Below are 23,505 nucleotides of genomic sequence, written 5' to 3' on the forward strand. Positions count from 1 at the left end.
CTAAGTTGAGTAGATTCAATGATCTACCCTTTTTCCTATTATCCCTGTAATATTACTATATTCCCCTTTTTCTTCCTTAACCCCTCTCCTTTATGTGTATGTGCATGCATATATGTGTGCGCATGTGTTTCTGTGTGTCTTGGTGTGTGCATGCATGTATGTGTGAGTGTGTGACTGTATGTGTGAGTATATGACTATGTGTGTGTGTGTGTATGCCTGTGTCTGTGTGCGTGTGTGCGTGAGTGTGTAACTATGTGTGAGAGTGTGACTGTGTGTGTGTTTAAGCACAAATCACGGTATGCAAGGAGAACATGAGACTGGTAAGTTGGTGTCTAGAGAACATTTTATTATTTCTTGTGTTTTTTTTTTTTTTTTTTTTTGTCCAAAACAGGGTTTATCTGTGTATCTTTGGTTGTCCTGGAACTCACTCTGTAGACCAGGCTGGCTTCAAACTCACAGAGGTACACCTGCCTCTGCCTCCCAAGTGCTGGGATTAAGGGGGTAATGCCACCACCATCCAGCTGATTGTTTCTTGTAAATCACAGGTTTGTGGATGACATAGACATGCCACGTGTAGTGTTCTTTGTCTTCGGTTTGGTCTCAAAGGGCACTCTCGTACCCCAGTTTAAGAACTGTAGTATTTGTAGACTGCTCTGTTTAAACGTTTTTTGTGAATAAAATTGTCAAGGATTGGTTCTAATGCTTTGAATTAATTGGGAATCTGCATGTCCAAACACTAAAGGTCCTTGTCCCCAATTGGTTTTTGATGGATCAATAAAGAGTCAACAATCAATGGCTGGCCTGAGAGAGGGGGCAGAACTTATAGATCGCATGAGCTAGGAACTGGAAGAGAGGGAGAGAGACCAGATTTAGAGCTGCAGAAGGAAAAATCATCCAAAATAGCAATTTTGGGTAAATACCTTAACAGGTATGATTTCAAAATGCAAATATGTGAATTTCAATTACAAATAATAGTGATTCTCAGTAGACCATTTAAAACCTGTTTGCTGGAAATATCAGGTGTCAGAGATAATAAGAAGTCACAAGTTTTACGAACTACAGGATTAGATCCTTATAAGATCGTATTCACAGTCTACTGTGTAGGATATGTTCATGGAGGTTAAACTTTGAAGTGGGTTCCTGAGCGAGGTTTTGAATAGTAGGGGTTTCCTGAAGTGAGATTTTCATCAGGTACTGTGTGGTCAGAACAGGCCATTCTGTACTAGGTGGTAGCCTTACATCTCATGAAGAATTGGGACAGACATTATGTGGTCATTAATTTCCACCAGCAAGCGTCTGAGTAGTTTCTAGGGACTTAAAAAAAAAAAAAATCCTGGATAGATTTTATTTTTATTGCTAACCCTATTCTGAGGCATTTAAATAGGAGTTATGATATTCCCACAGAATTAATTTTATTTAGGACTGTTACAACATGTAAATTAACTTGCAGAACTTGCGCAGAGGTGGCAGCTTCCTGAATGGTACACCCTGGCTGATAGCATTGGGGGAGGTGTCACAACCGGAATTTAGGAAGCTTCATCAAGTTCCATTGTGGATTCTTTTATCAAGGGGGAAGTGTTAAAGAGGTTTTCTCTGAAGTTCAGGGCATCTAGAATAATCCATCAAATCTTTTTAAAGGCCTGAGTGTTGAATCTTTACCCAACAGGGCGCCAGAGTTAGCCTTCCACTTGACTTTCTTCTCTGTGGTCTGATTCTCTTTCTTTTTGTTTCTTTGTTTCTTCCTTCCCTCCTTTCTTTGCTTCTTTGTTTCTTCCTTCCCTCCTTTCTTTGCTTCTTTGTTTCTTCCTTCCCTCCTTTCTTTGCTTCTTTGTTTCTTCCTTCCTTCCTTTCTTTGCTTCTTTGTTTCTTCCTTCCCTCCTTTCTTTGCTTCTTTGTTTCTTCCTTCCTTCCTTTCTTTGCTTCTTTGTTTCTTCCTTCCTTCCTTTGTTTCTTTCTTTCTTTCTTTCTTCCTTCCTTCCTTCCTTTCTTTCCTTTCCTTTTTCCTTTCCTTTTTCCTTTCCTTTTTTCCTTTCCTTTTTTCCTTTCCCTTTCCTTTTCCCTTTCCCTTTCCTTTTTCCTTTCCCTTCCCTTCCCTTCCCTTCCCTCCCCTCCCCTCCCCTCCCCTCCCCTCCCCTCCCCCTCCCCCTCCCCCTCCCCTTCCCCTTGTGAGCTAGAGGCTAGGACTGTGGGTCAGTGATAGAGCACTTGCCTAGCACACCAATCTGCGGTACCAAGGCAACGCCACATTAGCCACAAATCCTACAGGCTTGGAAATCCAAACTGGTTTACTAATTCTCTTACTAAGTACAGACACACTGGTCCCTGGACTAGCCACATGTGAAAATGAGCAATATTTAAATTGGTCACTTATTTAGATGAAGGTTGGACTTTATTACCTGCTAAAGGGGCGTTAAATTCTTTAGGCTCCAGCTTGTCGCAATAGGCAAGTTTTGAAGTAGCCACCTTCCTTTTCAACACATTAAGTCCTTTCTGTAGTCAGTGTGGCTCTTTGCTTTCCGAGGTACATGCTTGTAAAATGTGCAAATTACAGATAATCAATCTTCCTGAGAAATGGAAATTCGCGATCACATTTTTCATGCAATACACTTTCCAAGGCTGCTGGTAGGGGTGCGTGTGTGTGTTCCACAAAAGCCTGGCCTGAAGTAACTCATTACAGATTTACAGATGGACGAATGGTGACAGCGTGGCCTTTAGTCTGCAAGGTGTCACTGTGGCCCTCCTCATACTTCTGGCTTACACAACTCGCAGCCAGTCCAGCCTGACCCTGCTCAGTGGGGGCCGCACACCTCGGTCTCTTGTAAGCTTGGGCTGAGGCCGGGACAAGCATTCAATGCTTCCCCTGTGAAGGCAGTGACAAGCCAGGGCAGCTGCTGTGACATCTCGTTGGGCAGCTGTTAAATGCTGGTATTGCCCTAGTTTGTTGTTTATTTACAGACAAGGTCTCAGCACCTCAGGACCAGAGGAGGACCCTCCTTGTCGGCCTCCACACTCTGAGTGCTGGGGTGCCAGGCTTGGGCCACCACTGGGCCACCATGTCTGGTTTTCTGCGCTACTCAGATGGACCCCAGGCCTTCACACACGTTGAACATGAGATACATCTCTGTCCTGTCTTCATTTGGGGCACTGTTGTCCACTGGCTCCCATCTGTTTTTCTAGCTTGATCTGTCCTCTCAACTGTGAGTCATTAACACTCAATCTTTCTGTTCCAGTCACCTAAAGAAGTTTTCATTCTATATTTTCAAGTGAAAAGGTCCTAATAAAAGCCATGAAAACAGTCTGGGAAATGCTGGTTGAACACGTTGACTTTCCCCCTGTAAGTTGTCTAATACTGTGCTTTTCCCGCTTTCCCTCACATCTGCAGGGGTGGCGCACCCTTGTTACGCCTTGTTAGGATGCGTTCCTCACATCATTGCACAGCACCTGCACTCTGGACGCGCTAAATCTTAACCTGCCTAATGTCGTGACCCTTTAATGCAGTTCCTCACGTTGTGGTGACCCCCAACCATAAAATTATTTTCATTGCTACTTTATAACTGGAGTCTTTCAACCGTTACGAATCATATTGTAAATATCCGTGTTTTCCGACGGTCTTCGGCGACCCTCGGGTTGAGGACGGCTGTGCTGAATGGAGCGATGATAGTATCTGTTCACGGGCACTCAGGTGCAGTCCCCATTCTCCCGAGGAGCTCTGGTTCCATCAGTAAAAGCAGTGCAGCTGCTGCAGACCCTGGGGTGGTCGCCGAATGAGTGATGCTAAGGATGCAGAGAACAGCTGGACCTGAGGTGGCCAACCCAGAACCGAACAGAAAATGCCAGACTAGGAGGCTAGTGTTTTAGTGCTCGGATCACCCTCCTGTTAACAGCTGATGGATTGAACGGGCAGAGCGGCATCACCTGGGGGCGGCTAGGAGGATGAGGGGAGGTGGGAAGACTAGATGCTGCCAGGCAGGGCAAGGCGCAAGACTATGACCCTAGGCTAACTGCTGCTGTGATGGTGTTCTGAAGGTGTCGTAACCCATTTAAGTACGGTTGCAAAACACACCAGAAATGCCAGCTTAATGGAAGAGGACAGGCAAGATTGCCAGAAGGCAGAGCCTTTCTTCGTCTTGGTACTAACCGTCTCATTGTGATTGTCTGAAGGGTAGACAGATTTATTCCTCACCAGACTTGGATTGACATCTGTAGGTGAATGTGCGTTCTGTAGAAATTTGAGGTTAGGTACAAATAGCAGGGGGTGCTGTATCCTTAGAAAGGCTCCTCTGGGCTGCCTGCTTGTGGGAGTTTGGGTTCTTAACATCTGGATCCTTAGGACCAGATTAACGGGCAGAGGAGTAGCAGATCTGCCCAGTGCCCACAAAGTCCACAGATGCCCTTGAACACCCGCCCCCAAGTCTGATAGGTGGGATACTCATGGAAGAAGGCTCCTGGTGGATCTCATCTGCCCTCAGCTAAGTTCCCCACTTCTGTATTTTGGGGATAGAAACTAGGCAAGGTGACATCTTCTCCTTGACTGTGGAAGTTGAATTTGACCTTAGCGGTAACATCCTAGTGTCTTTGTTTCTAGCCAGCCTTTTCCAAGGTGAAGTCGACAGATGAGACCTGATCATGAAATACTCTACCAGTCTCAGTGAGGGATAGCAACAATGGCTTGTGGGAATAGGGGCATTTAGTGGTGAGCTGTTTCCGGTGAACGCTAGCACAGCTGGGAGGGTGTGGCTTGGCTCCTGGGAGGATGCAAATTAGACTTGAAAACAAACAATACTGAAATAACCTACACTCGGGTGAATACAGCTAGGAAGGGAACTTGGGAGCAAGAACAAAATTAAAATATGCAAGTGCATGTCAGCAAGCTACAAGCCTGGAGACAGCACCAGAAACAGGTGTAGGCGGAACAGTTAGAATGAAGACTATGGGAAATTTAATACTTTATTTATTCCGCTTTTGGAGGGAGCCCTGTCAAATAAAGCATCACGACTCATTTTTGTTTCTTAGGGACAAAGGCCAAGTCCACAGGTTTCTCATCCTGTCTGGTTGTGTTTTCACATCGTGTGGGTTAGGGACCATGTGAAAGACCCCAAACAAACAGAAACAAAGTGCCAGAGAGGCTAGAACATCCCTCTGTTCACTGAGACTTGAACCAGAAAAATAAGAGAACAAAGTAATAACCGACTGAGGGGCCTGAACGTCACCAGCGTGACAATGTGAGAAAAACAGTGGGGTTTTCTTCATCAGAGAGTGGAGCACTTCATCGGAGCACTGAGGAGCAGTGCAGCCTTCCAATTACGGCTTTGTGTCTGTTCTCCCCAAAGGCACATGAATTAGAAACCCCTCTTGGCCTCCGAGGAAGAAGATTCTCTGGTCCTGAGGAGAGTGTGTGTATTAGACTCGTTTCTCCTGGCAAGGAGACGCTAAAGGGTACTTGAATGGAATATTAAAAGTTATGAAGGACATAACAAAGGCCGATCAGTCCTTTCTTTTCCCCAGACCCTATAATATGAGAACAAGGGTTATTTGACGAAATTAAAGAGTAGCAAATGAAGTGCTAATAAAACGAGATAGTCACTTATATAATTCATTGCCATGGGAGGTCACAGAGGCAAATTCTGTGGCTGGATTAAATACGGGGCTGGGTAATTTTATGACCACTAATGGTATTTTTAGCAGCCAAAGCTGATATGGGGAGAGGTGATTCTTGTTACATCCCCCAGTAGATGTTTCACGGGGACCTGTAGCAAGCGGCCTCAGCTGTGAGTGCTGGCCTTGTGGGTTCCAACTTTAGCCGCCATGCATTGGAGGGTCCTTTTAAAGGAGACTGTGCCCAGGCGTCCATCTGGGTGCCCGTCAATTTTCTCTTGTGCAGATCCAAAGTCATTTGTGACCTGGGAAGGGTAAGACAAGAAGGCTTCTGGACTTGGAGAAGCCCTCCTCTTACTTCAGTGTCACCCAATGTACTTTGCTTGAGATTTTTAAAGACCCATTGGAAGCACAATGCGTTTAGCTTTGTCCCTGTTATTCTGAGTGAAGGGGCGGGGCTGAAAGTAACTGGCAAAGTCACCTTGGAGAACAGTGCACGGGCTTAGAAAGGATTCCCAGAAAAATGGACCACTCCTCCTCTCCCGTTACCTCCCCTCTGCGCCCCTTCCCTTTTCTTTCTTTTCCGTTTTTTTTTTTTTTTTTTTTTTTTTTTTTTTTTGGTTCTTTTTTTTTCGGAGCTGGGGACCTAACCCAGGCCCTTGCGCTTGCTAGGCAAGCGCTCTACCACTGAGCTAAATCCCCAACTTTCTTTCTTTTCCTTTATGAGACGGGTCTCTTGTTGCCCAGGCTATCCTTGAATCTGCGCTTTTGTCTGCGGATGACCTTATACACTCCTGTTCTCCACGTTCTAGACTTACAAGTGTAATTACCGTGGCTAGTTTTATATGGGCTTTCTGCCAGCCAGTCAAGGACGTGGGCCAACTGAGCTATGTCCTCGCTTCCTGAAATGAGTCTTTGTGGGTGGGGGTTCATTGTTTCTACAAGGTAAGGAAGGACGTTCTAGGTAGAAGGAAGAAACAGGACACAAGCTCCAGAGACCACATAAAACACCAACTCAGGAAACTGCTGGTTGTTTAGGGACCCTGAAGCCCGGTGTTTGAGGGAGGGAAGGGGGGAAATGTCTAGGGAAAGCTGAGGGATTGGCTGGTGGACCTTTGGGGTTTGGTTGAGGGCTCCCAGCACCAGCAGAACATGAGGGGGTCTGAGGAGTGGGGAAGAGAGAGGATCCTTGAGGGAAGAGCCCTGGGTTGGCTGGCTTCAGCTTCTTGGCTGTGAGCCTTGCGATTCTGTACAACTCTTGGCTCCAGTAGCCCCAGTTGGCTCTACTGTCCCCAAAACAGTCTTTACCGTGAACTCAGTCACCTGTAGTAGTGGTCAATTGACCTGGTTTTTTAATGTATTTATTTATTTATTTATTTATTTATTTATTTATTTATTTATTTTATTTAGCCTTCCCTACATTTGGGTGAAACTAGGTTCTCCTAGGTCTTAAAAGAGTTGTGTACGTCCTGATCTCCATTTAATCCCACTGTCTGGGGCTCTGCCTTGAATCCACTCTATCTTCGTAGGAAGAAGGGGCAAGAGGCTGCCTGACCCAGGCATCTGTTTTCTCTCGAGTCGGCTTCGCAAAGAAGCAAGACCAAGTGATATTTTAAGGAGCAGAACAGATGGATGGAAATGTTGAAAATCTGTTTTATTAAATGATCTCAGCTAACAAAATAATTTCATCAGAAATGAAGGAAAAAAAAAAACCCATCCGAACATGGTTTCTACTTTAGTGATATAGAATATTCTGTAACTCATTCTTATCCAGATTTTGAGTTTCTACACACCGTTAATATTGATCCACAAATGGAAATGGGGGAACAAAGCAGTTTGGATGAAGGCCTACCGATTGTCCTGGTGGTCCCAGATCTCATCTTCGTGATAAGCAGACTCTTTTGTATTGTGTTAGCAATTACTGGGATGCTCGGTTGTGGGTGTTAGTGTAATAGGATTGACCAAGACCAGCTGTGTGCTTGTCTGTGAGGGCATCTCCAGAGGCAGGTAGGTCACGAAGTCTCTGACCGAATGAGTGAGTGAGTGAATGAATGAACCCCTTGACGGACTCACAGTTCATATGATGGAATTAGCGACAGGTGGTAACCGGTGGCAGGCGGGTCTTCCTGGAGGAAGTAGTCACTGGCAGCAGAGCATCCTGCCATGGCCCCCCACTTTTCTTTGACTCTGTGTGTGTGTGTGTGTGTGTGTGTGTGTGTGTGTGTGTCCATATAACTATGTATAGAAATCACAGGACTTACCTCCAAACTCCATCCCCCTCTTCCACCATGCGTGTACCAGGGATTGAGCTCTGGTTGTCAGGGCTCTGGTTTGTGACAAGCATATCCTTACCCTCCAAGCTATTGCAACAACCTCTGGTCATTTTTTTGTGCTATACTTTCTCTGCTTCCTGGTTGACCACAAGGTGAACACCTTTTCTTTGTTATGAGATACCACTGGAATACTGTTATTTCCAAATGCACAGAGACAGGTGACCGCGTGCTGAAACAAATCCTTCTTCCCTTAGGTCTTCCCAATAAGTAGTCAGAGACAGTTCATGTGGCCGACACACCTTACAATCTGCACGCAGCAATTCTCATGCACGTCAGAGAGGTGTGGGATTGACACATAGTTCCCAAAGGTTACACTCTGCCCACTATTGTCTTTTAAGACTCTTTAAAAACCATGAGGTTCCTGGGGAGGGTCAGTGATGTAGAAATGAGGTCAGCTGCAGCAACAGGTGGATGTGTGCACATCCAGTTTACCTGGAGGGACCATGGGTGAGCCAGACCCTGGACTCTGGAGGGAGCGTCCATGACTCACACTGAACTAAGCACGAGAAGCAGTCCCACCTCTACTCAGAAATCCTGTCCACATCCTGTGGTTTAGGTGACGTTCCACGGAGGTCCACTGGCTATGGATAACCAGGCTCAAACAAAATTGACAACGCAGGCTGGGCCACCCTAAAGCAGGAGTGTGGGATATATATCTTCTGCAGCTTTGGGTGGGATTTTTTCTTTCCTGGTTTTTGAATGCCTGCTACACTGTTATTTGTAGTACATTTTGAAAAATTCTCTTTTGATGGGCTGTATCATATCAGCATCTAGCAGATATTAATCTTGTCAGTAAGTGGGTGGTGATCAGAGATGCCTTCAAGTATTCACTAATTCACTTAACTATTTATTAATCATTTGCTCTCCTGGACTAGACACTCACAAATAAGTCTCTGTCAGAGGTGAGACGTGTGTGCCCAGGGAGGAGGGCACACCCACTGCTGGGCTTATGTGCGTCATTAATCACTTCAGCTCCTCGTAGTTTTCAGATGCACTTGATTTTGCCTGAAGTGTACCTTGTGATGACCAGGCCTTCTATAAGGTTGTGTATTTGTCTGGAAAAGGAGCACGGCTTTAAGAATATATTTGTTATTATTTTGTGTATGTGTGCGATTTTCAGGCTCATGCATGTCAGGGTGTGTGCAAAGGGCAACCTTACGGAATGATTTCTCCTTTTCCACCGTTGGTCCTGGAGATTGAACTCAGGCATGTGTGGCAAATGCTTTCCTGACTGAGCCATCTTGCTGCTCCTCAGACCCCTGTGTTGTAAACGGGCACTGATGATGAACAAAGCTGTGCCCTTTCACTAGAGGTGACCGTGGGACTCTTCAAACTTACAAGTGTCGCCCTTTCCTTCGTAGATCTCAGCTGGGTCTCCAGAGTTCAAGTGAACCATGCGGCTGTGCTGAGGCGGGCCGAGCAGATCCAGGCCCGCCGAAGTGTGAAGAAGGAATGGCAGGTGTGGGTCCTCAGGAGCATTCTGTCCCCGCACCTCACGGTGCACACCTCGTCCCTCAGGGCCACAGTATTGAGTTTTGCTCAAGATGCATCTAGACTTAAAGGATCGCAGCTGCCCATAGCTTATTTTAATAATTCACACGTGATGATGATGGGTTGGAGAAAGATGACACGTTTATCCAAACAAGTTACGGATCTTACCGCTCTGGAGCGGCCAAACCGCAAGTGACTTTGGGGTATCTTTATTCATGAGCGAATTAAATGGCACGTCTCCTCGACACGTTTATCCAGCTTCTCAGGCTGCTTTCTGTGGCTTTTCTATTTTAGTTTTAAAGCCATAAACATCTGCACCTGGTGTGTCCACTGTGGAGGCCTGAGGTGGGAGAATTCGCCTTAACTATTTCTTTTCATAAGTCACTTTTCAAAATTCCAGAAATGATGCCCGGTGGCGGACTTCCAGTCAGCACCATTCTCTAATGCAGCACGGTCACAGACGTGCTACGCAGGCCTGAAGGGACTCCGGGGTTCACTTCACAAGAGTTGAACACGTGATGTGTCCCATCTGCCCGTCCTGGCTGAAAAGATAAAAAGGGAATTCTTTTTAGAGAGAGTTATTCTAGAATGTGGGGGTTGTTTTAATGATGGAATTGGGTTTAAAAACAAGGGACTTAGAGATTTCAGGAAATGCCACCCCATCACCTTGGATCCCAGGAAAGAAGGTAAACTCAGGTTACGTCTCACGGCCCCACGTCTGTGGTGGGCTCTCTACAGACAAGCTGGGAAGGTGAGAAATAGCAGGGGCTGGCAAAGGCTTCAGTTGGAGTTTCTGAGAGAAAAGTCCATCAAGTCTGCTCTTCTGTTCTAGTCTGGCTAATGTTTGTCTCGATCGCCATTCTTAAAAAATAATGTAAAATTAAATTGTTTCTGCGTGTCCATATGTGTGTGTGCGTGTGTGTGTGTGTCTGTGTGTCCGTGTGTCTGTGTGTCGTGCGCCATGTCCACCCTGAAACACACATGGAAGTAGAGGACAACTTTTAGGAGTTGGTTCTCTCCTTCTATCATGTGTGCTCTGGGAATAGAACTCAGGTCTTCAGGCTTGGTTGCAAGCTCCTTTCTCCCTGGAGCCAGCTTGCTGGCCTCTCGTGGTCATTTTTGAGCTCTGCTTATACCCTGTATAAGAAAACGCCTACAGTAGCATTGGCCTTGTCTGTTAACACTCCCATTTGTCTCTTGTTTTTCTCCTCTCTAACTGAGTTCAAGGTGCATTTTCATTTTGATTTCCTTTGTGTCTCCTCTCTCTAGGCTGCGTGGCTCCTGAAAGCTGTCACGTTCATAGACCTCACCACGCTTTCTGGTGATGACACGTTTTCCAACGTTCAACGGCTCTGTTATAAAGCCAAATATCCAATCCGGGCAGACCTCTTAAAAGCCTTAAATATGCATGACGAAGGTGAGGCTGTGTGCTGTGACCTGGGCTTACCTGGTCCCAGCAGGAATTCCTGGAGCTCTGGGCTTGATGATTGCCTGCTGATGTGCTGTGGTGACCCCTGGTACATCTCTGCTTCTGTGTGTGCAGACAGGACACTGAGATGCCTCTTTCCAAAGCTAGAGAGATTCCAAGCCCTGTTTTCAGATCAGCTTTTGCATCTATGAATTGGAAGTTGTTGGTCGAGGGTTTCCTTAGTTCTTCAGTTTGTGATCTTTCCTGTCTAATGGCCTGAGCTACAGACTCTGATTCCCTAGCCATGAGGGGAAAGGCTGGTCTCACCACTTAATGGGCACATCATGTACGAAGTCAGAGAAATGCATTTGCAAATAAAAGGCATGTGGCAAGTGCTGTGTATTAAGTTAGAATTTAAGGATTTAACACATCAAAACAAAAGTCAACTCCTATCACTCTCTTAGTGTACACAAGAGAGAAGCTGTTGAAAAGTTGCCCCGAGTTTTGAGTTTTCAAACTTCAAATGTGGAGGAGACAGGATGGTGGTGGTGGGGTGTCAGGGGTGGAGAGGTCTATTTCCTAAGTGAGAAAACCAAGACCTGGGGCGCCAGGAGGAGCCAGGGCCTCAGATGTAGTCACTGGCTGAGGCAGTTTTTGAGAGGCAAATATCCTCTGTGTAGATAAATGCTTCCTGGCTCTGCCGTGCCCAGCCGCTATGCATGCAGGGAAAGGTGCTGAGCTAGCCCAGCGCAGGCTTCACAGACAATCTGTGGGCTTTCAGTAGACTTAAACAACTCGGTGGCTTTTGAAAAGCACTATGACATTTCTTCCCAGTTGACACTAGAACATTTCCTTGTTAGAACTAGAGGTGTAACTCAGTGTTGAGGGCCCAAGGCCCTGGTTTCCATGCCCAGGGCTATAAAACAACACAGACACTCGTCTTTTCCCCTTTGCTGCAAGCATTCGGGGCAAGTATTTGTCCCTCTTGTTTGCTCTCTGCCGCTGTTGTTCCGGAAATGAGAGCTAAAGGCATGGTGTGTGCGCTGAGCTCCTTGTAAGTAGGCTGTTGTGCTCTCCCCTACCTAGGTATCACCACGGCTGCGGTCTGTGTTTACCCTGCCCGGGTCTGCGATGCTGTGAAGGCACTGAAGGCCGCAGGCTGCAGGATCCCTGTGGCATCAGGTGAGACTTTATTTTGGTGACTTTTGCTCTGGTTAGTTTTCAACATATCTGAAGTGTTTTAGCTCAGTCGACATGGAGAATCCCCCGTGAATTGATAATGTGATTGAGTTAGTTTCATGATTTGTGACTTTAATGTGTGCTAAATTTATGTAGATATTAAAGTAAGCATGATGTCACACAGACAGAGTCCCATCACTTCAGGAGCTCATGGGGGGGAAGGACAGTTGACTTTGAGGCCAGTCTGGGCCACATAGTGAGATCTCAAAAAACAAACAGACAAAAAACCACCATCCCTAACCCTTGACATATTAAGTCCTAAAAGTGTCGAACCATGGCTTGGTTTTTATAAGGAAACCCTGGTTTTTATGGTTTTTATAGTCATTGCATCAGCTGGATTGTGCATGCGTGCACACACACACACACACACACACACACACACACACACACACACACACAGACAGACATGTCTCTATGCTCTGCTGCATGTGTGTGGCATAAGGTACTGCTTCCCTCAGCCAAGGCCAGGCTGCACAGTAAGGCCGCATCCCAGCAGAGGTGACGGGCGCACTCTGACATCTGCTGAGGCAGAGAAAGATGGTTACCCAGGAGCTAGCGTATGGAAAGGCACAGAAGCAGAGCAGGGATCAGAAAGGTTTCCAGTTGTGGACAGGCAGCTGTGGGAGGGGAACTGGGCAGGACACTGGTGGCTGGTGGTGTGGGCTCTATTCTGAAGACAGTGTTAGCTCTGGACAGTTTTAAACAGAGCATGGCACATTCGCCTCAAGGTGGTAAGTTAGCTGATGTCAAAAACCAACCTAACAAACCTAGGAAGGACAGAGTACACTAGGGTGACAGTCAGAGCCCTAAACCCAGAAGGGCTACTAGGGAGATAAAAGGGCTTCTGGCCAAGGCTGGCTACCTGAGTTGCATCTCTGAAGCCTACACAGGGGAAGGAGACAGGCATCTCCTTCTAGTTGTCTTCTGACCTCATGTGTATCACACACACACACACACACACACACACACACACACACACACACACTAAATGAATAAATGAAAAATAAACAGACTATAAAAAAGTCTCCTAAAGCATGTGTCTGTGGGTGGACAGATGGACGGACGGACAGAGACAGATAGTATTAGATTCTAGTTTTCAAAAGGCTGCAAGGATATCCTGGTGCTTTAAATAAAAGGTCTGAGCCAGGTGTGGTGGGACATGCCTGGAATTCTACCACTCAGGGGGCTGAGGGGAGGATTGCTGCTAGTTTAAGGCCAGCTACAAGGAAAGACCATGTCTCGAAAAGAAAAGGCAAGAGAGAAAAGAAAAAGCAGTTTGTAAAGATCAGCTATTTATTTCACTAAAGTGCTATATCTTTCTTTAAGATTTATTTTGTATGCATGTATGTTTGCGCTTGTGTGAGTTCTGCAGCAAGCCCTCTGAATGTGCACAGATGTCAGGAGAAGTCATAGATCCCCCGTGTGGGTGCTAGCAGCCCAAGTTGGGTCCTTCGCAAGAGCAGGCAGCGCTTTTCACCACCGAGCCATCCCTCCGTGTGCCTCTCCGTACATAGCCGTTCCAAGAGGGCTCCCAATGTATTTGACACTGTGTCTTTGTAGGCCTAAGTTTTTTTTTTACCATCTCAGGACATTCGGCCCGTCTCTTACAAAATGGGACGATGTGTTTGGCCTATGGTAACAGACTCCAGGAGTTGTCGCTGTGGGAAAGAAAGGTCAACAGACCCCGTGTAGAATCAGGGATGGGATGAATGAAAAAAGTCCTGGTTTTTAAACCCACAGGCATGTGTTCTCTTTTCTTTCATGTGTTCTTGCCCCTTTCCTGCAGTGATGCTGCTTCCCCTCCTGCTGGGCTTCTCCCTGGTCTCTGCTGCTTTGCTGGTTGCTTTAAGAAACACTGGGGGGAGCCTGGCTCACAGCCTGGGTGCTCTGGTTCACTAAGTCCATCATGAGCAAATGGAGGTCAGATCAGGGCCAAATGGGTAAGTCAGGAATGCCAACCTGAACCTACCAGTGTCTGTCATGCAAAGCCACACCAATGATTTTATTCTTGTCAGCTGACAGATTTAGTTAATTGATAGTTACTAAGCGTACCTTGCAAACATCTCTGTGGCAACTTAACCTCCGGTCTTCCAGAGAGCATCCTGTTATCACTCCCCCCCCCAAAAAAAACCTATGTGCACTCACATCCTGTCACCCCAACTTTGTCCTGTGTGGCGTGAGTCCTATTTAGGTACTGTTTATGCCTCATCTTTAAATGCCGTACTTATAAACTGGCCAATGAAATTTGTCCCATTTAGTTCCCTCCCTCATTCTCTCTCTCTGTCTTCTTTGAAATCTCTCCCAGTGGCCACTGGCTTTCCAGCTGGACAGACTCATTTAAAGACTCGATTGGAAGAGGTCAGACTGGCAGTGGAGGACGGAGCTACTGAAATCGACGTGGTCATTAACAGGACCTTGGTGCTGACTGGCCAGTGGGAAGGTGGGTGCAGGTCCTTGCTCCCAGGGAGCCCCAGTCCTTCCTGGTGGGCCATGGGGGGGATCTGGAAGGGACACAGCATGGCTTAGGAATCAAGTTCCAGGTCAGAAGTCAATGGTCAGAGGACACACAGCTAAGAGTGCGCCTCTCGATGCCCTGGGCCGCTCTCTGTCTGCAGGAGATTACATCTCCCCCTGTGTAGTTAGGTGCACAGTCATCCCATGCAGTAAATCCAGTTTAAAAATTATTAATTTGCTTCTGTTTTGGAAGAGTTCCTGCTCTTCTGTACTGTTCATAAGTCACTCCAGGCAAGGCCCCTAAGCAAGGTTTACTCTAGGATGTTGCGGGAGGTCACCTTCACATTAATCGTTGCAGACTTTGAGGATGCGTACTATTTATTAACTTATTAAGTGCACTTTTGCTACCTTAAATGCTATTGCACATTTGTTTGTAGGGTTAGCGCCTTACTGTCATGCCAAGCTGTACTAAGATCGTGTCCATTCAAGTAACAGGGTGCTGTTTTATATGAGGTATGAAGCCATCAAATGAACTTTACCTATTTTCATATATATCTTATATCCTAAAGATGAGGACATTAATAACTAAAATAAATACAGTGCTCTCTGAAAAAGTTACCGTGGCAAGTAAGTTTAGATGAAACTAAATTAATGCCAAGATAATATATTGTTTCTTGATAGATGTATATATCAAATAAAACATATATTTTTAAGTATTGAGGATCAGTGGATCACTTAGTTCATTTGTTTATTTGTGTGTATATGGATGGTGGGACTTAGACACGCCAGGGCTTGACCATGGAGATCAGGGGACAACTTTTGGGAGGTTGGCCTCCTTCCTCCATGTGTGTCCTGTGGATCAAACTCAGGTGACCAGGGTTGGCTGTTGGCATTCCTAACCCGAGAGCCATCTTCCTGGCTTCTGTGTGTCTCTGTTAGCTGAGACGTATCAATCTGATAACTGGGATGGCTTTAGTGACTCAGAAACAGTTGTGGACACAGCAGCCGTGGACAGCGTGAGATTTCACCACAGCTGCCTTGCAAAATCTACATATAGTTTATTTCTGGAGCCTTCCATTTAGTATTTCCAGACCTTAGGTTGATCCCTGTTAACTGAGACTGCAGATATTGAAACTAGGTGTGAGAGAGAAGACTTGATAGTGTGTATCTGTAAACCTTTTCCCAGCAAACCTATTCCACTGTTGGCCCCTGTGGACGGTTTTTTGTTTCGTTACGGTGTAACAAGACTCCAGTCAGCTGTCTAGTCACAGGGCACTCGAGGGAAGTATCCAGAGTGGATGCAGAGACCTGGACCAACTCCGTCTTGCAGTTCTGAGGTGTGTGAGTCTATCAGTACAGCAGGAGCACTCCACTGTCTAAGGTGGCTTTTGAAGCTCCCCCTTTCACACATTCTCCCCAGGGGAAGGAAAGAAGGCTCTGCTCTATCCGGAAAAACTCTGCATCCTGTTTATGTCGTCTCCTGTCTTGAGCTAAGTCATTTACATGGCCTCATCACTGGCTGCAAGGGAAGCTGCAGAACAAGCTTTCCAGCTTGGAGAGTGAGCAACATTCATGTTCTCTCCCATTTCCTTCCCATTCCTACATATGCTACCATTCTTGACAGTTCCACATAGCTCCTTTTACTTGTGCCCATTTCGAATCGTTTCTTGTGTGTGCTTTGGGCATTCTTAACCGTCCTTGAAAGTCACACTTCATATGTATTCTTGTTTCTGAGTATTCTGCATATATGCTTTTGGTCACAGATTTCGGTTATGATTTCAGAGTTGTGGATAATGTAAGTGTGCATATTTTAAATAAATCCAGATGCACATTTTTTTCATGGTCTTTGACAAGCAGTTGAAGACATAGATGTGCAGTTTATATTATAACTTGTGTTCTTGTCTCTCAAGTTCTATTAATTAAAAAATAAAATCCAGTAGGAGATGGATTTTGATGTAATTGGCTATCCTTAACAGACTCAGGAATGGCTGTTTTTGAGATAATAATTTCCCCAAAGTAGGCATTTCCATAGAGTATAATAACACATTTTTTTGTCCTACACCATACTTTTCCATTAACTTTTTTTTATGGCATTAATAACCTCTTGACCCAAACCAAATCGAAAAGGAACGTTTAATGCTAGAAATTTATTTCTAAATAGAAGCCAGCAGTGACTTAAACCTTTCCCCACTGCAGTGTTTTGCTTTAATTTTGATTCTCAGCGTGATTATATATTGTGTTATTCAGTGTCCTGTTTTTATACTAGGGGTTTACTGATTAAGAGTCTCTCATTATTTCTGTGGGATGCTCTGGTGGGCGTGCCCAGCAGGCTGTTACACGTCCTGTGATGGGCTCTCCCCTCCACGAGTTTTGTGAGTTTCTTTGTGGATTATTTGATTTTCTCATCACGGCAGCATAACACCCAGTGAAAGCCTCTTAGGGAAGAAAGGGCCTGGCTTGGTTCACAGTCCTTCATGGCAGAGAAATCACGGCAAAAGTCAAGAGTCAGGGGGAGATGACTGCAGTGTCCTGCTCACCCCAGAGGAGGGCTAGTGCTCCCCACATCCAGGGTGGCTCTCTCCTCAGTAACCCAATCTGGAAGTTCTCTCACATGTGTGACTCACTTTCTCCAGCAAGACCACACCCACTCCAATAAAGCCACCCCTCCCCATCCTTCAAACAGTGCCACTCAGCATTCGGATATATGACTCCCTGGGGCTATTCTTGTTCAAGCCACCACATCCCCATTCTTGTCTTTCCGCTCTTTTTATTATTTTTAAATCTGTATCAGTGTTCTGCCTGCATGTACGTATAGTATGTATGTATCCTGCAGGCCTGGTGCCCAAGGAGGCCAAAAGAAGGTGTCAAATCCCCTGGAACTAGAGTTACAGATGGTTGTGAGTCACCATGTTTGTGCAGGGATAGAAGTCGGATCCTTAGTAACTGAGTATCCAGTGCCCTTAACCATGGAGCCGTCTCTCCAGCTTCAGCTCCATTTCCCGTTGATGGACCGTTTCATGTCTCTACCTTGTCAGATGTCTGGCTCCTGCCTAGTTCTTGTGGTCCCAGACCTGCGGTCTTTGCTGCGCGGCTCCGATCTTTTGCTGTGTGGCTCGCGGTCTTTGGTGCCTGGCTCGTGGTCTTTGGTGCATGGATCATGGTCTTTGGTGCATGAATCGCTGTCTGCTATGTGGCTTGCAGTCTTTGCTAGGTAGCTCATGGTCTTTGCTGTATGGCTCCTGGTGGCTCCAGTCTTTGCTGTGGCTCAAGGTCTTTGCTGTGGAGCTCACGGTCTTTGGTGCCGGGCTCGTGGTCTTTGCTGCGTGGTTCATGGTCTTTGCTATGTGGCTCGAGCTCTGTGCTGCAGGACTCCGCCCCCTGCAGGCCCAGGCCCAGGTTCTTACTTTGCACTATCCTCTCACATCTCAAGTCTCCTGGCCGCCCGCCCCTCCCCCCCTTACGTATTTCTGTTTGAAGTCAGCATTCCCCTCCATTATTGGCTACATCTCCCTTTTATCCTCACCACCGCTGGAATTTTTAAACAACCCATGTGTCTCTTTGGGTAGGCATTAAGGGAGGGGACAGTGGCCTCTCATTTCCCCAGGCTCTGGGGTTCTTCCCTTGTCTGTCATTCACCTTTGTTCAGTATTTGACTTGGTGAACTGCCCTCTCCTCCTAGAACACTTGGTCATAACTGTGTCTGATTTCACATTCCTGAGGTTCCCTCTAACTTCTCAGTACCCTCTTTTCTTAGTACCATGTTCCTTAATGTCCTCTGCCCTCCCTCAGGGGTTCTGTCCTGGCATCACTAATCCTCATTCCTAGAGTCAAGTTCTGTTACGTCCTCTCCCATGTCAGCCTCCTGAGCTCTGGGCACCGGCATCCTCATCTGCTTGGTCATGTGTGAGCTCTTGACTCCTGTCTGCACTCCACCCATCTCCACTGCTCATTCAGGGGAACGGAGACCGGAATCAGAGTCCTCTTGACATCAGGGAATCTAGCCTGACACGTGAGAAAGTAAATGCATTAAAATAGTTACCCACCCTCCATTAACTTAAAGAAGTCATGGTTAGATTTAGTGCGCTCTTGATGGCTCCCGATGCTTTCGTTGGTGGTCGTGTTATCTTGTGTGTGGCGAGGCGTTCAGGAGCTACTGAAATCCCTGAGGTAATTCATTCTACCCCAAGCAGCTCGGACTGCTGTGGTCTCCATTTATACAGTGCTTTTTGTTCAGTCTTACCCTAGTCTTTGTAGGCCGGTCTTTTTCTGTTAAGCCTTTTCCTGTCAGCCATGTTTGGCTCATTCACACTGTGCTGTCCTGACCTTTTGTCACTGGGTCTTGCTCGCGCAGACCTGTGTATATCTGTTTGTCACTTGAGACACAGTGAAGATGGTATTGTTGGCTCTCAGAGTTACCTGACAAGTGTTTCCTAGGTTCTCGATCTAGCTCTCTTCCCACACATTCCTGGCTCGATTCTGGTACAGCCAGAACCGAAGGCTGGATCTGATGGGAGTGAGGGGCTCCTGCTCCTGTGAGAATCTCTTGACGTCTCTGACTTTCTTAGTGTCAGTAATATTCCTGTACTGTGGTTCATGTTCTACTATGGTGTGTGTGTGTGTGTGTGTGTGTGTGTGTGTGTGTGTGTGTGTGTGTGTATATACTTTATGGTAGTCCTGAGGGTGACACCTCTCTTAGTTTACTTTTCAAACAGCTTTTGGCAGAAAGGGCTCATCATCACACACTCTGTGAGCAGGCTTTGATATCTGCATCTGAGCCTTCTGTAGCTAAGACACCCAGGGGTGGTCTCATTTCTGCCTCACAGAGGTGCCTACGATATTTACCACTGACCTGGAGCAGTTCTCCGATTTGGACCTTGCTTTTTATCTACTTCTGAGAGCCCAGCACTGGAACTGCCTTCACTGAGCCTGGGGCCCAAGTGTCCATGGGATACCAGTGGGCACCATGGGATACCAGTGTGCGGGGCTCCTGGGTGGTTCAAACACTGACTTTTTCTGGTGCAGTGTGTTCGTTCGTGAAGCAGTTGTCAGGATCTCTTGTGGCCGTAGCCTCGTCATCTTCACATCTTTCAGTTGAGTGTGGCGAGTCCCTTGTTGTTCTCTAAGCTTAGTTTGTAGCACGCACACTAAACACTGTCTGGTTCAGTGTGAGAGAATGGCGTTCCAAGAGCACAGCCAGTGTGCCTTTCCTTTCCTCCTCTGAACTCGACGCTAGGGACCTGAAATCTGGTCAGTAATCAGTCTGCTTTTTGTTATTTACTTATTTTTATGTTTTTGCAGAAGAATGGAGATCCCCGAAAAGAACTCGTTGTTTCCTTTATAGAGCTATTAATAATGATAGGCCATCAGAAGAGCTATTTCTAAATCTATAGATCCTCCTTAGGAGTCTGTAGTTCCTCTGTCCCCGGGTTGTTTATAGCAGAGCGCGTCGGGAGATACAAGAGCCAGATGCTTTTACGGTTTTGTTTTTATGCCACGAGTCTTCAGCACTTTAATAGCATTGGCAAAAATGTGTGTGTTTTATTTCTTCTAGGTTATTTTACTGCTGGGTGATTTATTAAGCCCATCTCCATTTTACCCTTACAAGTTTAATTAATTGCTCTGGCGAATGAAAGCATGTTCTTGAACACTTTGTGACTTTCTTTTGGTATGAAAGGTTGCCGTACAGTTTTATATTAAGTGTTTTACTGTACATATAATTATCTTAAGCATTATTTTCAGGACATTCTTATGCAGCGTTGAACGTCTCCCTGGCACTCAAAAATAATTGCTTAGATATGTTCTCTAGCAATTATTTTTTAAGCTGCCTTTGAATAGCAAGAAACAAAAAGGCATCGCTTTATGACTTTTAGACAGGATCCACGATGGCTAAAGACTTGGGAGCCTTACCCAAATCACAGTTTTATGTGTGCAGGATGCCCTAGTGTGGCTTTCTACACTTAGAGCCGTGCTTTTCCAGAAAAGGCTGTGCATCCCCAGCTGCTGTGAGATTGACAATAGAAAAGAAAATGCTCGTGTTCCTGGTGGCAGGGCAGGGCCAGGGGTGGGGTGGGGGTGGGGAGCTGCATTGCCAAAATAGTGTGGTGGAGCAGAGGGAAGGGTTCATCAGTGGTTAAGAGTGGGAAGCCATGGAGGCTGCGTCGCAGGGAGCCTGTAGACACCGTTTATGCACTGTACCTCAAAAAGCTAAGAGAAAAAGATCCACTGTTCCCCCCGTAAAGAGGTGACAAGTGTCTGAGGACGTAGATATGTTTGCATTGACATAAATATCAAACAAAACATGCATCCGTCGAGATATCTCATGGCACCCCATTAACTGGTACAGTTTTTGTATTTTTATTTATCAGTTTGAAAATAGATGGAACAAAGAAAAAAATGAAAACGAAATCACATCCCAGCCTGACTCTCTGCTTCCTGTCTACCCCTGGACCCAAGCTGTCGATGCACACAGTCCTCTGCCTGACTGTGCGTCGATGCACAACGGCCTCTGACTCTGACTCCGCCCACACAGCCTCACCTGTTTCTTGACCAGAAATGACAGGCAGATGTTGGGTACTGACTTCCACTTCTCATGAGCATGGTGGGAGTGGTAGGGACCCCAGGGACAGGCTGCAGACAACTCCCGTGAGCTGTGCAATAATATTGACTAAGTACCACAGTGTGATATATACTGGGCTTTTGCTATACCCCCTTCACAATCCTGAAGGCCTCATTATAAGTCAAGACATTTCTTATGGGGTTTTCTGTGACATCACTCTGCCAGCGCTCCTGGCGTATGTGTTTTGTTAAATTTTGCATTATTCTGACTAATTTGCTATCGAGGTATTTGAATTCCATTTTCATTTGTCAGTCATCTTTTATAATAGCCTTCCAAATTATTATTTTTCTGGTACGTGGCAAGAATCGTTCTTTCTTCTTTTCTCCTTAAATGAGGAATTCTCAGTTTTGTAATGTTTGAATTTTTAACAATGAACATATTTTACTTGGAAGTGTGTGAGCAGAAAAAAATAATAAAGACTCTAGGGGATAGCATGACGAGGTGTGCAAAGACCTTACTGTTGGGACATCTCTGAAGGATCGCTTATCACGGCCAAAAACCTGGAACCGTAGGCTTCTAACGACAGGGGAATGATTGAGTAAAGTTTTATGTCTGTACAATAGAAGATTGTATGGCCATTAAAAATTATGTGACAGGCAGTTCTATCTATTTATCTATCTATCGTCGATCTCATCTATGTATATATTTATGTATATATATGTAAGCAGATTATAAAATACGTTAAGTTTCAGTTTTGAGTAATTTTATTAAACCATATAGAAAATTACAAAAATAGCGTGCTGAGCTCATCAGTCAGCTTCTCCTGTTCCAAAAGTGTTTTTGAGGTTTTGACATTTTGTGTTTTCTTTTTTACATATTCGTGTGTGTGATACATGCGTGTAATTTTATGAACTATTTGAGACTGATTTATACGCCTGCTGACTGACTGCCCTTAAAAACTTTACTAAGTATCTTCAAGAAGTGACGGCAAGATCACCACAGGCCCGAGCGCTCCTTCACATCTGGCATTAGACGCACAGGCTCCGTTCAGATTTCTCCGGTGCCCAGGGGCATAGTTCGATCTACATCAGTCATTGCGTCTCTCCTTTTTCTTGTTTATTGTGGAACAGCCCCCCAGCTTTTTCTTGGTTTTGAGGAGTTTGGGCCTGTTATTAGTAAATTACAAGCTATATTTCAGGGGCTACAGATGTCCAGCATGCATAAAGTCCTAGCTGTGAGCTCCGGTGTCTCATAAAACATGCTGATTTGTCCCCGCAGTCACAGCCCATGGGAAGTGGGTGACAGGAGGATTGGGAGTTCAAGGACACCCTCAGCTATATAACAAGTTGGAGGCCAGCCTGGGCTACATGAGATGTCAAACACGTATACCCCAAAGTCAGACTTGCTGGTACTTCGTTCTTATTGGGTTCAAGTTATGTATTCGGGAATAAGTGCTGGGTTTTTTCTCCATTCTTTGAGAGTCACAAGATGTTAATCGGTCTAGTTCTTGAGGATGTTAAGTTTTACTGCACTAGGATGATTCCTGCCGAGTTTCTACACTGTAAGACCAGAGGTTTTCCTTTTAATAAGTAAGTATAAATGGTGAATAGATTTCATCTCAGACCATGTTAATATCCCGCCTCTAACCCAACTTTTATCTACCCTGTTCCCATCCATAATTATTCAGTTATTATTCTGGAGTTTTTGTCAAAGGGCAATTCCCCGGTTGGATCCGTCCTTCTACACCTGTTACCCTCCCGCCTGCTCTCCTCCCTCCCCACCCCTTCTCTCCTTCCTTTCCTATGAGCTCATTGATTTCTTTTGAACTAGCATGGTAGTAATCTTTTTTTTTTTTAAGATTTGAAAGATTTATTTTTATTTATATGAGTACACTGTAGCTGTCTTCAGACACACCAGAAGAGGACATCAGATCCCATTACAGTTGGTTGTGAGCCACCATGTGGTTGCTGGGAATTGAACTCAGGACCTCTGGGAGAGCAGTCAGTGCTCTTAACCGCTGAGCCATCTCTCCAGCATGGTAGTAATCTTTTACTATCATCTTTTAATCCTTTTGCAACTTTAAAAATATTTTCAATTGACACATGTAATAGTGCGTGTCAACTATGACATTTTCATAACACACACACACACACACACTTTATTCATATTCACCCACCATAAGCCCTCATTGGCCACTCTCTCCCTCGTTCTCTCTTCTTCTCCTGGGACATAGTTGTGACTGTACGGACACAGGTGCGCCCTTCTCCTCTGCATCTCCCCCCGTTCCTCTCCTCTCTCCTCTCACCGTGTTCTTTCCATTTCCTGCTTTAATGTCATTGTCACTTTCATATTAGCACTTTCCCACCCAAGCTGTCTGACATTTGCCCAGCGGAAGCTACTTCAAACTGGTTTCTGCATTCTTCCAATGT

The 23,505-nt window shown here is 45.7% G+C and overlaps 1 protein-coding gene across 1 annotated transcript in view; it reads left to right on the top strand.

Annotated features, from left to right (window-relative positions):
• Dera (deoxyribose-phosphate aldolase) overlaps positions 1–23,505 on the top strand; it is a 78,776-nt gene that overhangs the window by 12,520 nt on the left and 42,751 nt on the right. The window contains exons 2-5 of the mRNA NM_001399006.1: positions 9,290–9,387; positions 10,689–10,836; positions 11,914–12,009; positions 14,372–14,506. Coding sequence (NP_001385935.1) covers positions 9,290–9,387; positions 10,689–10,836; positions 11,914–12,009; positions 14,372–14,506 — 477 coding nt within the window. The remainder of the gene's footprint in view (positions 1–9,289; positions 9,388–10,688; positions 10,837–11,913; positions 12,010–14,371; positions 14,507–23,505) is intronic.

This window comes from Rattus norvegicus, chromosome 4, assembly GCF_036323735.1.
Source record: "Rattus norvegicus strain BN/NHsdMcwi chromosome 4, GRCr8, whole genome shotgun sequence".
NCBI lineage: Eukaryota > Metazoa > Chordata > Mammalia > Rodentia > Muridae > Rattus > Rattus norvegicus.